The sequence below is a fragment of the Geotrypetes seraphini genome, chromosome 3 (genome assembly GCF_902459505.1).
Source record: "Geotrypetes seraphini chromosome 3, aGeoSer1.1, whole genome shotgun sequence".
NCBI lineage: Eukaryota > Metazoa > Chordata > Amphibia > Gymnophiona > Dermophiidae > Geotrypetes > Geotrypetes seraphini.
In genome coordinates, this window is record NC_047086.1 from 293,186,620 (window position 1) to 293,213,873 (window position 27,254).

Below are 27,254 nucleotides of genomic sequence, written 5' to 3' on the forward strand. Positions count from 1 at the left end.
GTACAGTATTGAGAATTAGGCACAGTACACTCTTACTAGAGATTCATACTGCACCATTACTGTATTTTAAGGGTAGATATTCCTTTTTCTGTGCATCCTTACATCCATCTTTTTTTTTTTTTTTTAGCTGCTGGCTTATGACCCTGTTGGGCCACCATTTCATCCTCTGATACTAAAGCTTAACTAAAAAAAAAAAACCGAAGTTTTTTTGTAGCTTCATCGCGCCCATTTGATACTAAAACATAATTGCGTATAAATAAATTCAGCTATCCTATTCAATCTACCATTAAGGTTTTGGGAATAATACTGGACCAGGGCTTGACTATGAAGAACCAGGTGGACTCTTTGGTCAGAATGGGTTTCTTTACTCTTTGGACGCTTCGGTCCGTTAGGGCGTATTTTGATGTTTCATCATTTAGAGTTTTGGTACAGTCTATTATACTAAGTCAGCTTGATTACTGCAATATTGCCTATTTGGCAATTTCCCAGAAGAATATACAACAATTCTGAATAGTACAAAATACGGCGGTCAGGCTGATTTTTAGGTTGAAGAAATATGATCACGTAACACCCTCATTGGCTGCCAATGAAGGCGCGGGTGAAGTTTAAGTTTGGTTGCTTCTATTTTAAGGTTTTGTTTGATTTAGCTCCCAAATATGTAATTGAGCTTTTCTCTTTAGCAACCAACAGACATAAGAGAAACTCACATCTGAATTTTGTTTTTCTGCCTGTTAGAGGATGTAAACTTAAAAAACATCATCAAAATCTTTTTTCATATCAAGCAGCTTTATGGGGTAAGGATTTAGAACAATTGCTTTTGCTTACTGACACTTATGGGGAATTTAGGAGACATCTAAAAACATATCTGTTTTTGAAGTATTTAGGCAGCTAATTCGTAAAACTTTTATTATGCACTATTTTGATCATTTTAGTGTCTCTAATTATTGGCTTTTAACTTTTTTAGTTCTATTCAACTTCTTTTATTGTTTTTGTTTTGTTTTTTTGGTTAAATTATATATTTATTGAATTTTTCAATATAATCAAGCATAAACTTGTACAGAAAGGAAATTCAGCAAGAAATTAATACAAAAGAGAACATATATAAAAGGATATCAAATATAAGCATAAATTTCAACTCAAGTCCTCAAAAGGATCCAAGGTGGGTAATAGGCGAATAAAAGAAATTACATTTACAAAAGTAATAACTAGTTGAATGAGATTAATGCACCCTTTATATTGTTTTTTTAACTATTGTAAACCACATAGAACTTTACGGCCTTGTGGTATATAAACTGATTATTATTATTATACTATATGTGGAACTAGCTGTGGTATAGTGCTTTTTATATGCACTGTAAAGGGACAAATTATGTAATGATAGCTGTTATCAGAGAGAATATAGAAATGATTAGGAGGCAGGGGAGGGAATGAGACAGGAACTGGGAAAGCTAGAGGGTAAGAGAAGGAGATGGAAAGTTGATCGGTAGTTGAAGAGTAAAATGAAGTAGATGGAAGACTGCTGGGTGGGAAAGTAGTTGAAATCTGTTTTGAACAACTTGTCTCTGAGAAGCTGATCTTTCTATTTTAGCTATTTCCTCCCTTTCTTTTTCTGCCTCTCTGTCAACTCAAACTTAAATCTCAGCTTTTTACATTTACCTTCCACGGTTTGTAACCCCAGGTCCTGGTCAAAGTGCTGGCAAATTTCAGATGCCAGTTGAGATAATATGCAGCCAATAGCAACAGCATGTTAGACTGAATAATGTTCCTTGTGTATATGAATAACTTTTCCTATATTTTGGTGGAGTTCCCTTCTGCTTATATCTTTGATTGTACATTGCCTCAATTGGTAAGGTAGGAGATTTTATCAAATATAAATAATCCATAAACAGATGTAATAAGGGAATATAGAACAAGATGGGGGACGAGAAGAAATGAGAAATGGATAGCAGCCCCTGGAAAGAGCAGAAGACAGACAGGAATGCAGGAAAGAAAAAATTAGGATCAAAATGATGGGAAAAATGTCCATACAACAAAGGTAGCAAAAAGCATTTTATTTTGATTGTATTAACTAGTTACTGTAGTTTAGGAAATGTACATCGTGGATGTATTTGTATTATGTTCAGCTTAAGAGGAAATGCATTTCTGTTTTTATTTCTCTCGTGCTGTGGTACATGCCTAGTTTGACTTCTTGGGGTTCCCAGTTCAGTTTTTGTCTTTATATTTCTAATTTGTGATCCTGTTCTGCATTTGATGAGGATCTATCTGGTTTTGCATGTGACTGAGGTACCATATTCTGTGGCATGTAGCTTCTGTGTAGAGACTGTTACTGGTCCCACTTGTTCTGTTTTACTAGTAAGAGGAGGTGGATTGGTGTTTTGGGGGCTCACTGTAAACCGCTTAGGCTTTAAGCGGTGTAGAAATTTTTAAAATAAATAAATATTTGTAGTATGTAGTGTTCTTGCTATTTGAATCATAGGAATTAGTGCTACTGTTGTGTGACATATTTGTACATGAATTTGAGATTTTTTTCAGGTTTTGTTTTTCACAATGTGCTTAATAGTGGAAAGTTTTATTTTGCTATAGTTCTGGAACTCTTTGCCAGAGGATGTGGGACAGTGTAAAAGAGGACTCGGGTCTGAGGGTGTATGGGATGAAAAAGGACCTAAAGACGCATTGCAGGGATCGAGGGCACAAATGGACCAGGTAAGCGGCACCAACACAGAACAACAGGAAACAGAGGGGCAAAGTCATTGTGAAAAAGAGCCCAGGACGGAGTGGGAACTAGGAGAGCAGGAGGCGCAGGGGAAACAGGCAGAGGACGTCACACACACACAACAGGAGGAGGACGAAGCTCAGGAGCTGGCAAACCATGAGGGAAACTACAGGAATACCAAAGCACAAGGAAAACAAAAAGAGAGGACTAAAAACTGGGTCTTAAACTGCCTATACACAAATGCTAGGAGCCTGAGGGCCAAAATGGGAGAACTGGAAATCACAGCCAGCAATAAGGACCTAGACATAATTGGAGTCACAGAAACGTGGTGGACCGAGGACAATCAATGGGATGTGGCCATACCAGGGTACAAACTATACAGGAAAGACAGGACACATAAAAAGGGTGGAGGAATAGCGCTGTACATAAAAGACTCCATACCATCAGCCAGGACGGAAACAACAGTACGGGCGGATGGCCTGGAATCACTATGGGTTAAGCTACAGGGAGGAGCAGGAGCAGACATTAAACTGGGTCTGTACTACCGCCCACCTGGACAACCGGAAGAAATCGACCAGGAGATGGAGGCTGAACTGAAGCAGGTATGCAGAAGCGGAAATGTGGTGGTGATGGGGGACTTCAACCATCCTGGGATAGACTGGAGTATTGGGCACTCAAACTGCGCAAAAGAGACAAAATTCATAGAAGTCACGAGGGACTGTTTCATGGAGCAGCTGGTCACGGAACCAACAAGGGGCGATGCCACTCTTGACCTAATCTTCAACGGACTAGGGGGGACAGCAAAGGAGGTGGCGGTATTACCCCCACTAGGTAACAGCGATCACAACATGATCCAGTGCAGGCTTGAAATTGGATCATCAAAGGGGAAAAGAACCACAACGACGGCACTCAACTTCAAAAAAGGAAATTATGATGCCATGAGAAAAATGGTGGGAAAGAAGCTCAAAGGCAACATAGGGAAGAAGGAATCCATAGAAAAAGCCTGGACCTTATTCAAGGAGACTGTGCACGAAGCACAAAGCATATGCATCCCCAAGTTTAGAAAAGGGTGCAAAAAAAATAGAACAAAAAACCCAATGTGGATAACAAGCGCAGTGAAGAAGGCGATAAGCAACAAGAAAGCATCGTTCAGAAAATGGAAAAAAGACCAAACAGAGGAGAACCAAAAAGGGCACAAAGAACACCAGAAAGAGTGTCACCGAGTGATTAGAAAAGCAAAAAGAGAATACGAAGAGAGACTGGCAAAGGAAGCAACAAACTTCAAGTCGTTCTTCAGATACGTCAAGGGGAAGCAACCGGCGAGAGAAGAAGTGGGACCATTGGACGATGGAGACAGAAAGGGAGTTGTAAAAGAAGAGAAAGAGATAGCTGACAGGTTAAATGAGTTCTTCACGTCAGTCTTCACGATGGAGAATAAAACCACCATTCCGGAACCCGAGGAGATCGTAATAGGAGACCAAGACGATAAGCTGGTCTGTTTAGAGGTAAGCCAAGAGGATGTACTCAAGCAGATTGACAGACTAAAGAGCGACAAATCGCCGGGTCCGGATGGCATTCACCCAAGGGTACTCAAGGAACTAAAAGACGTAATAGCGAAGCCACTTCGACAGATATGCAACCTATCCTTAAAAACCGGAGATATCCCGGAGGATTGGAAAATAGCAAATGTCACGCCCATCTTCAAGAAGGGCGCAAGGGGGGACCCGGGAAACTACAGGCCGGTGAGCCTGACCTCAGTCCCGGGAAAGATGATGGAGGCACTGATTAAAGACAGCATCTGTGAACACATCGAAAAAAATGGGCAGCTAAAACCGAGTCAACATGGCTTCTGTAAGGGTAGGTCATGCCTCACAAACTTATTGTACTTCTTTGAGGGAGTGAACAGCCAGGTGGATAAAGGGGAATCTATAGACATCATTTACCTTGACTTCCAAAAAGCCTTCGACAAGGTGCCACACGAGAGACTGCTTAAAAAGATATGGAACCACGGGGTACAAGGGGAGGTCCACCGATGGATCAAAAACTGGCTGGCAAACAGGAAGCAGAGGGTTGGCGTAAAGGGACACTACTCAGACTGGAAAGGGGTCACGAGCGGAGTTCCGCAAGGGTCGGTGCTGGGACCGCTCTTGTTCAATATCTACATAAATGATCTAGAGGCGGGAACTAAGTGTGAAGTCATTAAATTTGCAGATGACACCAAACTATACAGCAGGGCTCAAACCAAGGAAGACTGCGAGGATCTCCAAAAGGATCTAACGCAGCTGGAAAAGTGGGCCGAAAAGTGGCAGATGAGCTTCAACGTGGGGAAATGCAAGGTCATGCACGTGGGGAAAAAGAACCCGATGTTCACATACAAAATGGGGGGAATACCACTAGGGGTTAGTAACCTGGAGAGAGACCTGGGAGTGATGGTAGACGCAACACTGAAGGCATCGGCGCAATGCGCCACAGCCTCTAGGAAAGCAAACAGAATGCTGGGTATCATTAAGAAGGGTATTACGACCAGGACGAAGGAAGTCATCATGCCGCTGTATCGTGCAATGGTACGGCCGCATCTGGAGTACTGTGTCCAGTACTGGTCGCCGTACCTCAAGAAAGACATGGCGGTACTTGAGGGAGTACAAAGAAGAGCAACCAAACTGATAAAGGGAATGGAAAATCTCCCATATACCGACAGATTGAAGCAGTTGGGACTTTTCTCCCTGGAGAAGCGAAGACTTAGAGGAGACATGATAGAAACCTTCAAGATCCTGAAGGGCATAGAAAAAATAGACAGGGGCAGATTTTTCAAATTAAGGGGCGCCACAAGTACAAGGGGGCACTCGGAGAAATTGAAAGGGGACAGGTTTAGAACAAACGCTAGGAAGTTCTTTTTCACTCAGAGGGTGGTGGATACATGGAACGCGCTTCCAGAGGCTGTTGTAGACAAGAAAACATTAAATGGTTTCAAAGAAGGTTTGGATAGATTCCTAGAAGAAAAAGGGATTGGGGGGTATAGATAGGTATAGACCATTGCTCAGGCAATGGGCCTGATGGGCCGCCGCGGGTGCGGACCGCTGAGCAGGATGGACCTATGGTCTGCCTCAGCGGAGGCAACTTCTTATGTTCTTATGTTCTTATGTTCTTATGATTAATGTAGATGGGTTTGAACAAGTTCCTGGAGGCAAAATCCATAGTCTGCTATCAAGCCAAACATATGGGGGAAGCTGCTGCTTGCTCTGGGATCGGAAGCATGGAATGTTGCTACTATTTGGGTTTCTTCCAGGTATTTGTTACCCGGATTGGCCAGTTAGAAACAGGATACTGGGCTAGATGGACCATTGGTCTGTACCTGTTTGACTATCCTTATGTTCTTGTCTAAATAATTAGCTGTTTGTCAACTAACTTATCTGCTGTCTTGGAAACAAACGCGAGATTGCATATGGTCCAATAATTTGAGGGAGAAAAGAGATCCCCCCCTTTATATCCTTACAACGTGGAAGAGCAACTTGCTTTCAACAATCAGATAAGTGACTATGTGAAAGACTTATGGTCATCACTGAGGTTAAGAGAGGAAGTAGAGAGCACTTTAAAAGAAAATCTGGGAGTGAGGGAATAAGGAATTTAGGGAAGAAACACTACTGCTTGGATGTGGTTGCCAGAGCAGCTTTCTTTAGAGTGAAAGTTTAGCAGGTAGGAGTTGCAGAATCCCTCTCATAAGGACTTCTTTGCTATATCTTGCAGGTTCTAGACAGGTCTGGTGAAAACAATAAGAAAGGAGAAATTAGGTCAAACTTGATAATTTTCTTTCCTTGAGTTTCATCAGACCAACCAGATTCCTGCCTTATTCAGCTGACATGTCTGTTTTAACATCTTGCTATTCTTCTTACAATTACAGCTGTTTTAATAAAAAAGGAGGAAGCGTTTCAAAAAGTTTAGAAGCTAGGATTGTAAATCCTGGCATGTTGACCATTTTTTCCCCTTTGCTTGAGTATTCCAAACACTAAAGACCTAAGACTGTGTGGCATCTTTTAGGTTAAAGCATGCTATCAGAGATAAAGATGCAATTCAGGGAAAGAAAATTAGACATAATTTCTCCATAAAGTCTATCTAGTTTTTGTATTTTTCTTTCATGCTGCAATTCTAACTTCATCACTTTCTCTCAAATAAAGATTCTCTGTAGACCTCATGCTTTCTTTGAATTCTAGTAGTTTTTGCCCATCGCTATCAAAAATCATTGTTCTGGGAGAATAGCTTTCAGTGATAGCAACTTCACAAAAACACTTTGACAATTAGACTTAGGGCCTGATTCATTAAACTTTTATCCATAGACAAAGAATAGGTGATGTCTGGCTAAGTAAGTCAAAACAGCAGTATTGGTCATTTGAGAACACTGTGAAAATTGGTATAACAGGAATGGCTAATATGTTAATAGTTGTGTTGCAGTATCAGCAAAGATGTGCACACTTAAGCTAAAGGAGCACACAGTTTACTCCTGATTTTTCAAAGTACTATACGGCCTTACCCCCAAATACATAACGGACCTTTTCTCATTTTCTAATAACAAACTCAAGAGAAACACACACCCAAAACTCATTTCCCCTCCAGTTAGAGGCTGCAAAATGAAAAAAAAACACCATGAACACCTTCTCTCTCACCAAGCAGCCCTATGGGGCAAAGACCTAGACCAACTGCTTTCGCCCACTACTTACGGGGAATTTAGGAAACGCCTAAAAACATACCTGTTCCAGAAATACCTAAACAATTGACCCGCTCTCCCCTCCCTATTCCACCAGAACTTACAGCAGTTATCTGTTATCTTCATCTTATCGTAATCTTACGTTGCTATTTATTCCCAACAGGTACCTACTAAAATGTACATCCTATATTTTTGCTCAGCAAATTGTATTTCTATACTATTGCCTTTTAAGGTCTCTGCTCTCTATATTTCCTCTGAATATCTGGTTATTGTATTTCGCTGAATGTCCAGCTCTCTTGATTGTAAACCGCCTAGAAGTCATAAGATTGTGGCGGTATAGAAGAATAAAGTTATTATTATTTTTTTTTTTTTCTATTACTCTTACTCCCAATGCAGTAAGAATTTTTAGCAAGGGAAAATTGGTAGCAAAATCACCGCACTGTGAAGGTATCATAATAGGCATGCAAAAAGCTGAATTTTAAATTGCTCCCAACAATAACCAAGACCAATTTCTTCTATTTACTTAACCAAAAATGTATTGTTTACCTTGAAGCACGCTGCCCACAGAACCTATATTTTAGTCAACTAGGAAAGAAGCTGTTTCTTGTCACTAGCAGTTCTGCATATCTGAGACAACAAGGAAACCATTTTAATGATGATTTTTATTACAGGTTCATTTATGTAGTTCTCACTTGTTGCTTCGCCGGGCAGCAGTTGCATGTCTACGTCAGCTTGCACAAAGAGAAGCAGCAGAAGTGTGTGAATATGCTATGAGTATGGTGAAAAATGCAAATGATAAAGAGAGCAGTGACATAAGTAAGTAGCACTTTGTTGCAATATATATCCAAAGTTTCAATACCTTTTCTTATTAATGAGCAGGAATACTCTGTATCTAGTTGTCTTTTTTTATATACAGTGGTACCTTGGATTACAAGCATAATCCGTTCCAGGAGCATGCTCGTAATCCAAAATGCTCGTTTACCAAAACAAAGTTCCCCATTGGGGATAATGGAAACTAAGATGATACATTCTAGAACCCGGGGTCTATACCTGCCGGGTGCTGCAGCGCCATCTCCTCCATCTGCCTCCTCCGTGGGTCATCTGACGAAAAACCCCACAGTGCCGCTTCGGGGAGGGGATGCCAGCCACCGGCCAGCCCTCCATGTCGGATGCCCCTCGCATGCTGGAGAGCCCCCACCCGAGCCCACGCAACCGAGCACCGCCCCACCCACACGCCGCGCACGACACGCACAACGCCGATGATTGACGCTGTGTGCGTCACACGCAACGTGTGTCCTTTTGGGAAGGACTGCAGTCCTTCCCAAAAGGACAACATGCAAGCGGGACAGCACCTGGGCGCGCAGGCCCAGACAGAGGTCCTGCAACCTGCGGAAGGCATCCGATGTAAAAGGCTGGCCGGAAGACGGAAGAGGAATCCCCTGGGCAGTGCTCGGTTTGCAAGTCAAAAGTTTGCTGAGTGTTTTGCTCGTCTTGCAAAACACTCGCAAACCGGGTTACTCGCAAACCGAGGTACCACTGTATTTGTTATACAAGTTTTTCTCCAAGCACAAGCAGAGCATCATTTGCCACATATGGGTAATGTCATCTGACAGATGCCACCACAGATACTACCCAACATTCCAGTAAATTCTGAAGTCTTTGGTAGTGCCATTTTGCACATGTTTGGGTGCAAAATGGCACACAGGACCAGCAGACTTTCTTTGTTTTTCTGCGGAGCAGAGCAATTACTTCTTGGCAAAGCTTTCCATAGCATGCCTTCCCTTTTTTTTTCCTAATTGTTCCTAATTTTCCATTTTTATTTTCTTAGACATTACAGCCCGGATTCTCTATAGGACGGCCCAGGAGAGGCGTCCTATACAGAATCGGGCCTACACTAAACCCCGATTCTATAACCGGCGTCCATGTTACAGACGCCAGTTACAGAATCGGGTTAGAGTAGACGTAGCCGCTACACTTATCGCGGCAAGGGATCTCCCTGCCGCGATAAGTATAGTGGCCGCCTGTCCGATTGCCGGCAGGAGGGTGCCCAAACCCTCCTGCCGGAAGATGCCTCCACTCCCCCCGACACTACCATCGCCGGCAGGAGGGTGCCAAACCCTCATGCTGGAAGATGCCCCCACTCCCCCCAACACTACCATCGCCGGCAGGAGGGTGCCAAACCCTCCTGCCGGAAGACGCCCCCCCCTCCGCGCTAACAGCCCCCAAACCTCCCTCCCACCAAACTAACCTTTAATTGCAATCCGGATGGGTCTTGCCCGTCTAGCCTGCAGGCCCGCCTAGTCGAAATGAGGCGGGCCCGCCCCTTCCCTGCCCATCTCGCAAAGCCTAAGGCCTGATTGGCCCAGGCTCTAGAAGCCTGGACCAATCAGGCCATAGGCATAGCGGGTCCGCCCATCCCCACTAAGCCTAAGGTCTGATTGGCCCAGGCTCTAGGCTCCCAGTGGCACCTTCAATATAGGCGGCCTGCCTGGGGAGCATTTTTTTAAAAAACATGCATCCCGATTGGCTGATTAGACAGCTGTAGGATGCCTACAGCTGCCTAAAATTGGGATGCACTTTGTAGAATCAGGGCCTACCTGCTTAAGTTTTCTTTCTTTTTTTGTTGGGCTCTTTCAACCCTCTTAGGGACCCAGTCAGGTATCTTTTATTTAAAAAATAAATAAATAACAATTGAGCCATTTGATTTTGCTTTGGCTGTCTTTGCTTGATGTCCCTTAAAACTCCCAGTGGTTATAAGAAGTGTTCTCAGTGTGGTAAAGTCATCTCTGTGACTGACCCTAAAGAGGTGCTGAGTGAGAATCTGCTAAGAGGAAGAAAAATTCCACTGGAATATTTTACCAGCTGGCATTCAAACTTGGGAAAAGGTGCATGTCATTCTGCAGCCACAGAATGACTGGGAAACATCATGTCACCAAAGTTGTTGCTCAGGTTACAGCTTCTGTCTCTGTGCAGACAGAAAATATTACCCAAGCAGTGGTTCCATGTGCAAACTGCCTTCAGCTTGAATCCCTCATGAAGGAAGTAAAGTAACTGAGAGAGGAGGTGACAAGACTGAGAAGTATCCATGAGAAAGAGAAGCATCAAAGACTTCCAGCAGTGGGGAAGAGGAGGCCATGCTGAGGGTGGACAGCTGCACTCAGATTACTGGACCCTGCATGATTGATACTGTGAACCTACCTGCCCTTGAGCCAGGAAGTGGAGGAAATGAGAGCTTCCCAGTGAGAGGAAGGGCCAAAGCTCTAAATTCCCAAAATGGCTGAATCCGTGACTACTAAGAGGCGTAAGGTAGTAGTGGTTGGTGATTCCCTTCTGAGAGGTACAGAGGCATTCATCTGCAGACCAGACATGATGACCCAGGAAGTATGCTGTCTACCTGGTGCCAAAATCCAAGATGTTACAGCGAGCTTTCTGAGACTCATCAATCCTAATGACTTTTATCTGATGCTGCTCACCCATGTTGGCACTAATGATACTGCTAGGTACCCCTCCGAATGTACCAAAAATGACTTTGTAGCTCTTGGAGAGAAGGTAAAGCATTCAGATGCACAGGTGGCATTGTTTTAAGCATCAGACTGGCTAATCTACCAAAGAGGGCTTTAAACTAGAATTGTTGAGGCAGGGTGATCAAAGCTCCTAGGTGAGTATAAGTCCTCAAGTAAGTAAATCACTAAATACCTCTACACAAATGGGAAAAGGAGGCAATGTCTGGAAAGCAGTATACTAATGCTCGAAGTATGGGAAACAAGGTTCTGGATTTAGAAGCTGTGATGGAAGAGGCTGTTGGATTTAGTGGCAATCACAGAGACATGGTTCACAGAGAACCATGACTGGGATATAGTTATACCAGGCTATTTATTCAGGAAAGACAGAGTAGGAAGAAAAGGAGGGGGAGTGACATTATATGTTAAAAAGTATATTAAAGCCATACAACTACTGAATCTGTAGTGTAAGGAAGAGGCGCTGTGGGTCAATCTGGAATGAGGGAATGAAAAATGTATTTACATTGGTATGACATACAGGACTCCTTCACAGACAGAAGAAGTTGGCAGAAATTTAATAGTAGACATTTAGAATATAGCTATAAAAGAGGAAGTATTACTAACTGGTAATTTTTAACATGCCAGATGTTGATTGGGGTATTACAGTTGCGGGGTCTTCTAGAAGTAGGAAAATCCTGGATTTTCTGCAAGAACTGTTCCAGCAGTTGCTAATGGAACCCATACGGGATGGGGCCATACTAGTGCTTACAACTTGATGCTTACAAACAAGGAAAGTGTTTCTGCTCATACGGCAGTGATCATATGACATCCAGTGATCACTGCATGGTATGGTTTAATATTAAGACAGGTATAGAGAAGACTCATTCAAAAGTAAAGGTTCTATTATTTATTTTTTTTTAAACATATGTTTATTAACAGTGAAGCAACACAAACAATCAGGCGACAACAATGCCCGAGCATACAATCAGATACCACATTATATATAAAAACAACTGGTATAGTCACAACCATCCAAAAACAGCAGGAGACCTGAAAAAATCTATGAACAGGACAGAAGTGAAAAATCTCCACCCAAAGTCTGTGCAAACTCCACCTATTTTTAGTTGCGCCCGAAAACAACAAAATAAACATCCCCCCAGCCCTGCTCTAAAAGCCATGCACACCAATCACACCCAGAGCCACAACAGACACACCCCCAAACACATGCTCCCCCCTCCCCCAGCCCCCAGTCAAGCATCCCCCCTCCCCCCACTCCTAGACAGAAGAGCGGTCAAAGAAGAAGAGAGAAAAAGAAAAAGGCATACAAAAGAAGAGTAGAAGGTCACCAGAGTGAACAGACGACTCCTGAGAACCCCAAAAGGGATCCTCGCCGCAGGGCTAAAAACCCAAAACGGTCCATCACGTGAGTACTGGCTCCTGAGCTGAGACTGAGTGCAACAAGCTATCCCACAAAGCCACATAATATCGCTTATCACAGTTGGAAGAGCCCGCATACCATTGCCGTTCAAAAGCGGCCATGCCCCTCAATTTGGCATGCCACAGGGCAATGGGAGGGGGTGCCTCAGAGATCCAGCTGGAAAGAATGATTTTCTTGACTACTAGAAAGACATTATAGAGGAAGCGCCGCTGGGGAGCAGACAACCCCTGTGCCATAAGCGGCTCCTGCATCCCCAGAAGTAAGACCCCATAGTCCCACTCCACCGACTGCTGAAGGATAGCCTCCAGCATGGGCAGCACCTCCCTCCATAGGGTAATTTTAGAGCATTCCAAAAAGGAGTGGAGGTATGTACCCGGCTGACATTTGCATTTAACACAAGAGGCATCGGCCCAGAGTCCCAAGCTGGCTCCCCGCTGTCGAGTTAAGTAATAGCGGTTAAATTGAGTGTCCTGGTACTCAACAGATTTAGTGAAAGCGAAGAGTGTGGGAAAACACTCCTGAAACTGATGCTCATCAATAGATACGCCCAGATCACCCTGCCAGACCTCTCTCACTTTAGAAATCCCATCAGTGGAACTCGAAAGCTTTAACAGTTTATACCAATGTGAAAGCTTGTTCAAAGAAACCGGGGTAGAGAGAAACTGATTGTCGAGCCTCCCAATCGACCAGGCCCCAGGACAACGGGCACGTTCTGCCTCCCAGTAATGGCGGACCTGAAAATATGAAAACAAAAAGTGATTGGGGAGATCCCATGTCCGCTGAACCTGGGAAAAAGATGGAAAAGTCTGGGGGGTCAACTCGAGCAACTGCGCCATGACCTTGCAACCCCGAGAGGCCCAGCCCTGAAACACGGAACCCCCCCAACCCGGCGGAAAATTGGAGTTACCCAGGAAACGAAGGAAGGGAGATACCGCAACGTTAAGCCCCTGTCGACGCCGCCACCAACGCCAGGCCTGCCGCAACAGCCCCATAAATTGCAGTTGAACTCTGTACCGGTGAGAGGGGTCGGGTTGGGAATGAAGCATATTCATAAACTGAAAAGGGTGAGGCCAACCTTCCACCCATCCCGGCGGAGAATATCGCTCACTCCCCGAATGCCCTTCATATATCCAGCGCATAAGCGCAGCCACATTGTAAAGACGAATATCAGGGACATTCAGCCCTCCATCAGACTTATCCAACATCAGTTTCGCCAGACTAATTCGCGGAGCCTTGGAGCGCCAAATAAACTTAGAGATAATCGACTTGAATTTGAGTTCTTCTCTGCGACGTAACCAAATTGGTATGGTCTGCAAGGGATATAACAGTTTCGGAAGCATTACCATTTTTACGAGCGCTATCCTGCCCATCAGGCCTAAAGGCAAATCCTTCCAATGCTGACAAAGCTTGCCTATCTCCTCCAGAGGCCGCAGAACATTCTCCACATATATGACGGAAGGCTGTGTGCTTAAGAAAATACCCAGGTACCGCATAGGCTCAGCCTTTGGAGGAATAGCCAAGAGTGCTTGCCAAGGCTCTGGTGGACCCCCAGACAGCAGTAAAAGTTCCGACTTAGAGCAATTAACTTGAAGTCCCGAAAGCAACCCAAAAGCCTGTACCACTGCCAGGGCCCTATCCAGGTGAATGGAAGCCTGATCCAAATACAAAAGAATATCGTCCGCAAACAGACTGATTTTACACTCGTAGCCCCCCACTCTTACCCCCCGAATATGATCACACCCTCTAATTTTGATGGCTAAGGGCTCCATGGCCAGCAAGAATAATAAAGGGGACAATGGGCAGCCCTGCCTGGTGCCCCGCTGAAGGCCAAAACGGGCTGTCAAACACCCACTGATTAAGAGGCGAGCCTGCGGCTCAACATACAGAGCCTTCACCCATGCCAGAAAAGAGTCCCGAAAGCCATACTGCTCCAACGTCCAAAAGAGATACTCCCAGGAGATGCTGTTGAACGCCTTTTCCATGTCCAATCCCGCGATGGCTGACTGTCCTCCCCTCCCCACCTGATTCTGAATGGCTCCCAACACTTTCATCAAATTCATGGAAGCGTAGCGGCCTAGAACAAAACCCACCTGATCATGATGAATAAGGTCGGGCAGAACGGAGTTCAGCCTCCGCCCTAAGGTGGCTGCCAGCAGCTTAATGTCCTGATCTAAGAGAGAGATGGGCCGATACGAACTCACCAATGCATGGTCCTTGCCCGGTTTCGGCAATAAAACCACATGAGCAAGGTTGTCAGGGAACACGAAATCACCCGCAGACACTCCATTATACAGGGCGCACAAGGGCGGAGCCACCAAATCCTGGAGTATTCTATAATATTCGGGGCCTAAACCGTTAGGGCCCGGGGCCTTTGCCAAGGTGAGGGAGCGGATACTCCGCAAAAGTTCCTCTTTCGTAAGCGGAGCATTTAAGGCCTGGAGCTGCGAGGGCCTAAGACCCGGAAGACGGAGATCAGAGAAGAAAGATAGCAAAGCTTCTCGATCCAAGGGGCGTGCTGCATACAGCTTCGAATAAAAAGAAACAAATTGTTCCTCTATTTGCTGAGCTGTGGTGTACTCGGTACCCCGGGCATCCTTAATGGATGTAATAACTTGCTTCTTTTTAGGTGGACGCACCAAATTAGCTAAGAGTTTCCCAGCTTTGCTCCCCCAGCGATACATTTGGTATCTGTGATAGTACAAAGAGGTCCGCATACGATCATTAAGCAGCCCCTCTATCTGTTCCCTCAGCGACCGAAGTTCTCGTTTGTCAGAGTCAGACATCGACTGAATATGGCGTTGCCTAAGAGTACGCATTTCACTCGTAAGTTGCAATAGCTTCCCGTCCCGTTCCTTCCTCTTATGAGCCGTATAGGCTATGATATGCCCTCTCATCACCGCTTTAGAAGCATACCAGTACGTACTGGGGCCCACATCAGCGGTCTGATTAGTTAATTGATATTCTACCCAGCACGCTCTAAGATATTCCCGAAACGCTTTGTCCATATACAATTGAGGAGACAGTTTCCAGGGCGTGCCCCGAACCTTAGAGGAAAAAGAAAGGGTCAACACCACAGGAGCATGGTCCGAAACTGTGCAATCCGAGATATCTGCTCGGATAGCCGCAGTAAACAACCGACGATCTAGAAGAAGGTAATCCAGACGGGCATATGTGGTATGAGCATGAGAGAAGAAAGTAAAGTCCCGCTCATAGGGGTGCAAGGTACGCCAGATATCCACAACGTCTAAATGGCTAAGCAGGAAGTTAACCCCCCTCACTGCGTGATCATGAGGCGCCATTCTGGGTGGTTTACAATCGAAACTCGGATCAGCAGTGATGTTAAAGTCGCCACCTATGATAAGGTTGTACTCGGTATACTCGGACAATCGAGAGAGGAGTGTAGAGAAGAAGCTGTGAGTGTACACATTCGGAGCATAGATATTGCAGAGCATCAGCCTCATACCTCAGAGCTCCCCCATAACCATAACAAATCTCCCCTCGTGATCTTGAACCAGCTTGTGAAACTGAAAAGGTAAGTTTTTGTGAAGAAGGATCGCGACCCCTCGTCGCCGACCCCCAAAGGAAGAGGAGTACACCTCACCCACCCAGCTTCTACGTAATTTAGAATGTTCCATCTGGGACATATGTGTCTCCTGGAGAAAGGCTACGTCAGCACTCAGTCTGCGTAAGGAAGCCAGCACTCGTGATCTCTTTATAGGTGACCGAAGGCCAGCAACGTTAAGGGTGACCACCTTCAAATTAGCCATTGTCAAAAGGCCAACACACAGTGAAAAATCCAATAGGAAATGTCATCCACCCCATCAGGACCTCCCAGCTAAGTCCTTGGGTGGAAAAGAAAAAGTTGCTGCTCCTCCATCTAGGACCATGCACCCCATACAACCACACGCACACCATCAGCCACACTCCCCAGTCAACCCCATACAAACAGCCCCCAAAAAACCCCCACAGGCTCCCCCACCCCACCCCAAACCTATCCACAGCAATCCCCCATTCCCCAAACCCACCCACCCCCCTGACCCCCAATGTGCGTGTCCAACACACAAACCCTAACAAACCCACTGCCTACCCTTGAGAGAACTCCACCCCAACCCCCTCCCGCAAACAGTCATCCCCAGAATACCACCCTAGCAGCACAAATAAACAGGCATAGTTAGATAGGTCAGAGTCAAATCAATGCATGCCCGGGAGCACTGCCAATGCCAGAACAATGAGAGGAACAGAGGCAGTCGAGAGCCCAAGTCCAGATGGGGGACTGAACCGATATCCCGGCAGTAACATGCCGAACAGAACCGGGCTACAGCGTCCTTGTCCTCCGCAATCCAAAAGACAGATCTTCGGACGCCCACCGCGGGCCATCATCTGGAACAAACAAAAGCCAAGACACACAGAGCACAGAAGAAACCCCACAAACAGAAATCAAGCAGTATATCAAGCTGCCAGGTTGCTCACATAGGTGCGAGCCTCCTCCACCGTGGCCAGAGTCACAGACGCGCCATTCCTCCAGACCCGCAGTTTGGCAGGGAAGACCAGGGCGAACTGGATCCCTTTATTGTGGAGCTCGGTGCAGAAGGGCGACATCAGCTTACGTTGGGCAGCGACGCGCACCGAGTAGTCGTTGAAAACAAGCACCTTCTTCCCCTCGAATTCCAGGGCACCAGCCTTGCGATAAGCCCGCAAAAGTGCTTCCTTGCCTCTCCAGTTGCAATAACGTGCAATAGCCGTGCGGGCTCGCCTGCCATCCCCCGCGTTAGGGCCAATTCGATGGGCTCTCTCACAGGCAAACTGCAGGCCAGAATCAGACAAGCCCAGCGTCTCCGGCAGCCAATTACTGAAGATCCGGTACAAGTCAGCTTCCCCAACTTTGTTCAGACCAACCAGCCGCAAATTGTTACGGCGGCTGCAGTTCTCCAGCTCCTCAAGCTGATCCTGCATAGCCGAGTTAGTTTTGCGGAGCTCTGACATCTGGGCCTCCAGAGCAGCGCACGTGTCCTCCTGACCAGACACGCGCTGCTCCACCTCAGTAAGACGCCGGTGCTGTGCATCAAACTTTTCATGGACTTCTTCAACCGCCGATTGCAATTTATTAAGGCGGTCCGCCAGAGCAGCCGACACAGAGCGGGTGATTTCCTGGATCCAGTCACCCGCGGGAACAGTGAAGGACGCTTGCTCTGCCGCCATTTTGACAGCGGGAGAGGGAGGCCGATCCCGGATGGACTTCGCAGCGCGAATGGGCATGCCCTGGGGAAACACCGAGTCGGGCCACGATAGGAACGGAGCGGGACTCCCGGCACTGCCTCCGATGAATTTGCAGAGCGGATGAAGGGGGAAAGTGCCGATATCTCGCCGATATTAGCGGGGCTGGGACGGAGCTCTCCTTTCCCACAGCCGTTCAAGTAGGCTGCATCACGTGACCCCCCAGGTTCTATTATTTTTTTTTTTTTTTAAAAACTAACTTTGTTCAGATGGGAGATTACCATTAAGGAATTGTCTGGATGAGAACATCTGGAAGAAGTAGGAAAGCAGAGAGCAAAACAGAAAAGAGCTATTGTAAGAGCAACAAACCATTTTGTAAGGAAAAGGACAAGAAGGCTGCTTTGGTTCTCAAAAGTAGTAGCTGAGAAGGTAAGGAAAAAGAGCTTTCAAAAACTACAAAAGATCATATAAAGAGGAAGACAGGCTAAAATATCTGGAGAAGTTGAGAGGCTAATTGAGTTATCAGGAAGCAAAGATGCAAATGGAAGAAAAAATAGCTGACATGATAATCGGGGGGAAAGACATTTTAGGTATATTAATGATATGAGGAAGTGCAAAAGTGTCATTGTGAGACTTGGAACAGAAATATTTGTTACATTTATCAGCTTCTACATATTTTTCTCCTTCACCTTTGAGTTTACAGCTGAAGCACCAGGAGCAGGACCACAGAAGACAAATGAAATTGGGAGGGAGGTGTGGTAGACTCTAATCAATTTTCCAAGGATTATGTTCATGAGGAGTTAGCTAAACTAAAGGTGGACAAAGCGATGGGGCTGGATGGTATACATCCGAGGGTACTTAAGGAAGTTCTGGTGACTCCACTGACTGACCTTTTCAATGCTTCTCTGGAGTCGGGAGTGGTACTGGAGGACTGGAGAAGGGCAAATGAGATTCCTCTCTACAAAAGTGGAAGTAAGGAAGAAGTAGGGAACTACAGGCTAGTAATTCTGACTTCTCTGATAAGTAAATTAATGGAAATGCTTTTAAAGCAGAGAATAGTGACTTTTTGGAATTCAGTGGCATACAGGATCCGAGGCAATATGGATTCACTAGAGGCAGGTCTTGTCAGACAAATCTGATCAGTTTCTTTGGGTGACCAGAGAATTGGTTAGAGGGAGTGCAATAGATGTGGTGTATTTAGATTTTAGCAAAGCTTTTGACAGTGTTCCAAAACGGTATCTAATAAGTAAACTGAGTGCTCTCAGTATGGGCCCCAAAGTGATGGACTGGGTCAGGAACTGGTTGAGTGGAAAGCGACAGACGGTAGTGATCAATGGAGATCGCTCTGAGGAAAGGGATATTACCAGTGTGCTTCAAGCTTCTTTTTTGGGCCTGTTCTTTTTAACATTTTTGTAAGCAATATTGCTGAAGGGCTGTCAGGTAAGATTTGCCTCTTTGCAGATACAGTGGTACCTCAGTTTACGAGTTCACCAGTTTGCGAGTGTTTTGCAAGACGAGCAAAACATTCGCAAAATTGGCGCCTCGGAAACCGAGCGCGCCTCGATGTGTGAGCGCCCCCCCCCCCGTGAACCGGCACCCTCCCCCCCGCCATCGGGCACCCCCCCCCGCCGCGACCTGAGGTCCCCCCAACCCACCCGAACCCTCTTCTTACTTTAGTGTAGCTTCCGTACCGGCACCGGCACCAGCATGTCCTGTGTGTTGGTGCCGGTGCCCGAAGATCTGCTTCCTGTGCTGGGCACATGCTCAAGGCCCAGCACAGGAGGCAGATCTTCGGGCACTGGCACCAATGCACAGGACATGCTGGTGCTGGTGCGGAAGCTACACTAAAGTAAGAAGTGGGTTCGGGTGGGTTGGGGAGACCTCAGGTCGCGGCGGGAGGGTGCCCGATGGCGGGGGGGGGAGGGTGCCAGTTCACGGGGGGGCGCTCATAATCCAAGGTACCACTGTAATACCAAAATGTGCAATAGGGTTGACACCCCTAATGGTGTGAATAACGTGAAGAAGGCCCTAGTGAAGCTTGAAGAATGGTCTGAAATTTGGCAGCTAAGAGTTAATGCTAATAAATGCAAAGTCATTCATTTGCGCAGCAAAAATTCAAGAGAATGGTGCAATTTAGGTAGTGAAGAACTTTTGTGCATGAAAGAGGAGTGGAACTTGGGTGTGACTATGTGATGATCTTAAGGTGCCGAACAGGTTGAAAAGGCAACGGTGAAAGCTTAAAGATGCTAGAGTGCATAGGGAGAGGTATGGCCAATAGGAAAAAAGGGGTATTGATGCGTCTGTTTAAGACTCTGTGCACAATATTCTAAATGAGGTCTCACCAATTCTGGAGACTGCACCTTCAAAACGATATAAATAGGATAGAGTTGGCCCAGAGGAAGGCTACTAAAATGGTCAATGGTCTTCATCATAAGGCATATGATTGCAATATGTATACAGTGTTTCCCTGGTTGTTCGCAGTCGGCGGTTCACGGTCCCGGTCATTCACGGTATTTTCCGACTGCGAACCGCTGACAAGGAGAGGGCAGCGGAAGAGGCAGGAGAGGGCAGCCGAAGCGCCGCGAGTGCAGGAAATCACTCACGGTACGCTCTGACCGCCTCTTCCTGCACTAAGTCTGGCCTTATCCAATCAGGAGCTGCTTTGACACGCAGCTCCTGATTGGATAAGGCCTGACTTAGTGCAGGAAGAGGCGGTCAGAGCGTACCGCGAGTGATTTTGGCGCTCCGGCTGCTCTCCTGCTGCCCTCTCCCACTGCCCTCTTCAGGCTCCCCCATGAAAAACCGTATTTGCGGTTTTTCAAGATTCGTGGGGGTTCCTAGAACGGAACCCCCGTGAATATCAGGGGAGTACTGTACTTTGGAGGAAAGGCAGGAGAGGGGAGATATGATAAAGACGTTTAAATACCTACTTGGCATAAATGCACATGAGGCAAATTTCATTTGAAAACAAGCTCTAGAATGAAGTTAAGAGGTGATAGGCTCAGGAGTAATCTAAGGAAACACTTTTTAACAGAAAGGGTGGTAGATTTGTGGAACAGTCTTTAGGTGGAGGTGGTGAAGGCAAAGACTGTATCTGAATTAATGAAAGCATGGTAAAGGCACATGGGATCTCTTAGGAAGAGAAGGAAAGAGTGGATATTGCAGATGGGCAGACTGGATTGGTCATTTGGCCTTTATCTGCCATCATGTTTCTGTGTATCTAATTGGTGCATGCCATGCCTAGGACCTGACCACAAAGCCTCTAATTGTGAGGTCTCACCCAGAAAAGAATTGATACCATGAAGTCCCTTTCTCTGCCTGATCTTTCTATGGCCATCTCTTCTTAGAAGTTTTCAGGTGGTACCAAAAAAGAGATCCTACTACTCATGGGATAGGAGGTAATGTCCTATTATAGGTTAAGAACTGGTTAAAAGATAGAAAACAAAAAGTAGTGTTAAACAATCAATATTCTCAATGGAGAAGAGTAGATAGAAACATAGAAATAGACGGCAGATAAGGGCCCAAGGCCCATCCAGTCTGCCCACCCTAATGTCCCTCCCCTACCTTTGCCCTGTGAATAGATCCCATGTGCCGATCCCATTTGGCCTTAAAATCAGGCACGCTGCTGGCTTCAATCACCTGTAGTGGAAGACTATTCCAGCGATCAACCACTCTTTCAGTGAAAAAGAATTTCCTGGTGTCACCTCGTAGTTTCCCTCCCCTGATTTTCAACGGATGCCCTCTTGTTGTCGTGGGACCCTTGAAAAAGAAGATATCTTCCTGTGCCTCGATTCGGCCTGTAAGATACTTGAACATCTCGATCATGTCTCCCCTCTCTCTGCGCTCCTCGAGCGAGTATAGCTGTAATTTGTCAAGCCGTTTTTCGTACGGAAGATCCTTGAGTCCCGAGACCATCCGGGTGGCCATTCTTTGCACCGACTCCAGTCTCAGCACATCCTTGCGATAATGCGGCCTCCAGAATTGCACACAGTATTCCAAGTGGGGCCTCACCATGGATCTATACAATGGCATAATGACTTCCGCCTTACGACTGACGAAACCCCTTCGTATGCAGCCCATGATTTGTCTTGCCTTGGACGAAGCCTCTTGCCTTGGACGATAGTGGGGTTCCCCAGAAATCTGTGCTGGGACTGCAGCTTTTTAACATATTTGTTAATGATCTAGAGATGGGAATAATTAGAGATCATTAAATTTGCTGATGACAGAAAGTTGTTCAAAGTTATTAAATCACAAGAGGATCTTGGGAGACTGTTCATCAAAATGGCAGATGATATTTAGTGTGAGCAAGTGCAAAGTGGTGCATGTGGGAAAGAGGAACCCAAAGTATAGTTACTTGATGCAAGGTTCCACATTAGGACTCACCATCCAGTAAAAGGATCTAGGTATCATCGTTGATGATACGTCAAGTGTGCAGAGTAATCTACGAAAGTAAATAACAAACTCGAATTAGTCTGCCGAGAAAAAAAGCGAGGGGGCGGACTGGCCATCCTAGTAAAAAACAACCTTACCATCACTGTCCTAGACAAACACTCCACCCCACAATCAGACCTTCTTGCCGTCCAACTTTCCAGTAACTCACTCAAAGACACCCTAACCTGCATCCTCTGCTACATAGCTCCAGGACAATGGAACACCACAAAACACGATCTTGAAGATTTCATCTTCCGGAATTCATTAACCTCAACACACAACCTGCTCCTCGGAGACATAAATCTCCACCTAGAAGACACCTCCTCCAAACAAGCTGCTGGCATAATCTCATACCTCAATGCACTTTCCTACCAAATTCTATATCCTCAACCCACTCATGAAAAAGGCTACCAACTTGATATTGCAGCTTACATGTCCCAACACCCCCACGCACCAAACATTCATATCTCCAATGGGGCCTGGCACCCTTCCCTCTGGTCAGACCACTTCAAATTCACCTTCAACATCAACTGGACTCAAAGCACAAACAAGCACGAAACCCACAAAACCTCATTCAAAACCCGACCAAAAATCGACCCTTCTACATTCTGGACCACAGTAGACCCCTCAATCGCCTCCATAGACCACAATGTATTCATTCACCAGTGGCGCTCCCTGAGCGAAACAACCTTGAACGGACTAGCCCCAGAAAAGACAAAACACAAACTCTGCAGATCTTCAGACAAATGGTTCGACACAGAACTTCTTCAACTAAAAAGACACTGCAGACAACTCGAAAGAGCATGGCAAAAAAAGAACCAAGAACCAACCAAAGTAGCTTGGAGAAACCTAATAAAACAATACAAGATCAAACTTAAAGAAAAACGAAGAGCTTATTACTCCAAACTAATAGGCACAGAATCCTTAGACACAAAGAAACTCTTCCAACTTGTGAAGAACCTCACCGACACTCAATCATTCCTAACCACTCAAGGAATCCACCCTCCAACGGCCACCCAACTAGCGGACCATTTCAAGAACAAGATCGCCAATATTAGAGCCTCCTTCAACAACTCACCAACCCTCCTAGACGAGATCATAATAAACTCTACAACAGAAGAAGCCACTGCAGCTGACAGGCACTGGTCCAACTTTACAAAGGTGCAATGGTTGGACATGAACCGACTCTACAGAAAATACAGTTGAGCGTCATGCGACCTGAACAATTGCCCCTCATATTTACTGTTAAATGCATCCCCCAAATTTAGAGCTTGCCTCTTGCAATGGATCCAAACAACTCTCACGGAAGGCCAATTCCCACAAGACCTAGGGGAAATCATAATCACCCCATACTGAAAGATCCCAAAGGACCAATAGACACCCCCTCCAACTACCGACCCATCGCCTCAATTCCATTATACGTTAAACTAATAGAAGGTCTGGTTGCCAAATACCTCACCAACTACCTTGAAGACCACAACCTACTTCACCCAACTCAATCGGGGTTCAGATCGAACCACAGCACTGAGACACTGCTAGTTTCCCTTCTAGACATAGCCAGACAGCACCTTAGCAAAGGAAGAAGGATGCTGATAATTCAACTCGACCTCTCTGCCGCATTTGACCTGGTCGACCACACTATACTTCTTCAGATATTAGAAGCAATAGGGATCTCAGGCGAAGTATACAACTGGTTTCAAGGATTCCTTAAAACAAGAACATACAGAGTAAAAACAAAGGATCTTATATCGGAGCCTTGGACCAATCCCTGCGGAGTACCCCAAGGTTCCCCATTGTCACCCATGCTCTTCAATCTTTACATTTCCTCCCTCGGTACCTGTTAGACAAACTCAAAGTAACTTCATTCAGCTATGCAGACGATATCACCATACTCCTCCCCTTTGACACACAAGACCCCACCAAATCAGGCATCCTGGAAAAAACTCTAGAAGCGGTGGAAAAATGGATGACAGAACACAAACTGAAGCTCAACCCAGATAAAACTAAATTTCTACTGCTTGAAAAGGACAAAACCCCTTCTATAACTGAGCTAGAAATAAAAACCACCAAATATCCCTTACAACCCACTCTCAAACTCCTTGGAGTAACAGTAGACAGAGTTTGCACTCTTCAGGTGCAAATTAACAAAATCACACAAAAAGCATTCTTCACCATGCGCAACCTTCGCAAAATCAGAAAATTCTTTGAAAAAGAACAATTCAGACTCATAGTCCAATTCCTAGTCCTAAATCTATTGGATTATTGCAATATCCTCTACCTTTCCTGTCCCACCTACCTAATAAAACAATTACAGACAGTGCAGAACACTGCCCTCAGAATGATCTATTCCCTTGGAAAATTTGACCACATCACCAACGCCTTCCTAGACTCACATTGGCTTCCAATACAAGTCCGCATCCAATTCAAACTATACTGCATGTTATTCAAAACATTAAACGGAACGGCACCCACCCACCTAAACAACCGTCTAAACAGGAACCTCTCAACCAGACAAAGGAGAACCCAATCCCTTTCTCCTACCCCCCTTTTAAAGGAACTAAACGCAAAAAGATGTATGACAACTTACTAGCAACACATGCAGCTAAACTGGATCCCACTATCACCAACCTACTGACAGCTTCAACTGACCTCAAGGCTTTCCGCAAAGAAATCAAGACCCTACTATTCAAGAAATTCACCCAAACGTCCTAATCCCTCCCGTTTCCCCTCTCACCCCCTCTTAGAATCATCTCATCAAAATTGCCTTAGACCTTACGCCTTCAATTGTATTCATTTACTGGAAAAGTCCAGCTATCTTTTTTGTTGTACTAGGACCAACTTCTTTAATTGTATTTCTCTTCCTGGAAATGTCCAGCTATCTTTCTGATGTAATCCGCTTAGAACTGCAAGGTACAGGCGGAATATAAGCATGTAATGTAATGTAAATAAAATCTTTGGAATTATCAGGAAAAAGAATAGAAAACAAAGATGAGAATGTTATAATATCTTTGGTTTTGCTCCATGGTGCTGCTTCACCTTGAATAGTGTGTCCAATTCTGGTCACCACATCTCAAAATAGATATAGTGGAATTAGAAAAGGGAACAACAGAGAAGGGCAACAAAAATTATAAAGGGGATAGGACAACGTCCTCATTAGGAAAGGCTAAAGCATCTAGGGCTTTTCAACCTAGAGATGAGATGGCTCATAGGAGATATGATAGAGATCTATAAAATACTGAGTGGAGTGGAACAGGTAGATGTGAATTGCTTGTTTACTCTTTCCAAAAATACTAGGACTAGGGGGCATGCAATGAAGCTACTAGACAGTAGATTTAAAACAAACTGGAGAAAATATTTCTTCACTCAGCATGTAATTTATTTATTATGATTTATATCCCATCCTCCCAGAGAATTCAGGACAGGTTACTGGAGAATATACATAGGTTCCCCACCGTTTATTGAAGCTATCTACAATACATAGGAGAAGAGCAATGCAGGTATGACAATCAGGCAGCATACAATGAATGATCATGAGGAATACATGAATAATGAGTCAGTTCACATTTAGGTATTTAGTTCACATATAGAGTACTAGGTCTCTGGTTGGGTCATTGGAAGAGGAAAGTTTTTACTGCTTTCCCGAAGTCCATCTGGAATTCATTGCTAGAGAATGTGGTGGGTCCTCAACGATATCCTCACCCAGCTGATGAAAGCTCCTTTTGAGATGCTTGATTTTCTTCTCCTAGAAGGTTGTTTTTCTGGTGATGGTCACTTCGACTTAGGATGTGTCCAATCTGTTATGATGAAACTTTGTATAAGGTGGATCAGCTACTAGGGCCTGAAGCTCACTAACTCTAAGTTCCTTCTAAAAGTGATGTTGAATTTTCCCCTTAATCAGTCAGTTGTTCTACCAACATTTTTCCCACAATCTCCTATCCATCCTAATGAAGATGCACTGCACGCCTCAGACTGCAAGCGAGTTTTGGTCTTCTATCTGGAACCCATTGAAAGCTCCCTCAGCTTTTTGTTTCCTTTGCCCCAAATAGGGTGGGACAACCTTTGGCAAATGCACTCTATCCAATTGGCTAGCAGATTGCATTTTCGTTCAGGTTCAGGTTTTTCTTTCAGGTTCAGGTTGAAGGGTCATGTCATGGCTCACAATGTCAGAGCCATGGCTTTATCAGTAGCTCACTTGATGTCAGCCTTCCTTGAGGAGATTTGCAAAACTGCAACATGGTCTCTCGTCCACACATCCACATCTCCCTGCTACCTTGAGCAGGTTTCCCAACACAACAGTGGGTTCAATTAGACAGTTGTGCAGAATTTGTTTGACATCTGGAATCCAATTCCACCCTCCTGGACCCATTTTTATTCTGTTCCAGGCAGCATCCACACAACAGGAATGTATGTAAGTTCTAGATTAATTGGTTCCTTGTTGGTCTGCCCGTTGCAAGACCCTATGTTCCATTGTTTGTTGTTTTGGATATGCTTGGTAGCTAGGGATTCCCATATGTGGCAAATGATATCCTGTTTCAGGTGAGTAACTCCACTTTCTCTGAAGACAGCAGAACATAAGTTGCCATATACCCTCCCTTCTCTCCTTGGAATTGCATTCCTTAAGCCTTTTCATTATACCACTGATTCCATGCACTCAAGTCAGGTGGAAAGGCACCCATGCATGCTCAGTACAACACTGCCAAAGACTTCAGAATTTGCTGGAATGCTGTACCGGGCTTCGTCAGATGACATCACCCATATGTGGTAATATGTGTTCTGCTGTCCTCAGAGAATACATGCTACGTTTGAGTAACTTGCTTTATATACTACATACATATTAATGAAAACAATCTAAGCAGTTAAGAAATGAAATCATTATTCAAATCCTTCCCTGCTTAATAAATTATTTAACATTTCCTGATTACAAATTGTCAATTTGATGATTGCCCTTTAAAGTTAATGAGAACTGCACCGCTGTCTTTAAAATCAAAATTGTTTGAATGGATCATGTCATTATTAGAAATGGAGAAGTTTCCAAGGGAAATAGGCAAGAGATTTAATTACTCCAATTATAAAAGATTCAAAAGAATCTATTACTAATATAGCTAATTTTAGACCAGTTGCCTCTATTCCATTATTTACAAAAATGATAGAAGGTCTAGTCAATGTACAACTTGTAGATTATTTAGATAAATTTGAAATTTTACAAAATTATCAATCTGGTTTTCGATCAGGATTTAGTACGGAGACAGTACTGGCCTC

General features: G+C 45.0%; 1 protein-coding gene across 7 annotated transcripts in view; it reads left to right on the plus strand.

Moving 5' to 3' along the window:
* Positions 1–27,254, plus strand: part of HEATR5B (HEAT repeat containing 5B) — a 297,408-nt gene that overhangs the window by 153,086 nt on the left and 117,068 nt on the right. For all 7 annotated transcript variants that reach the window (XM_033938914.1, XM_033938913.1, XM_033938919.1 and 4 more), the window contains one exon: positions 8,084–8,228. In XM_033938914.1, the coding sequence (XP_033794805.1) occupies positions 8,084–8,228 (145 nt within the window). The remainder of the gene's footprint in view (positions 1–8,083; positions 8,229–27,254) is intronic.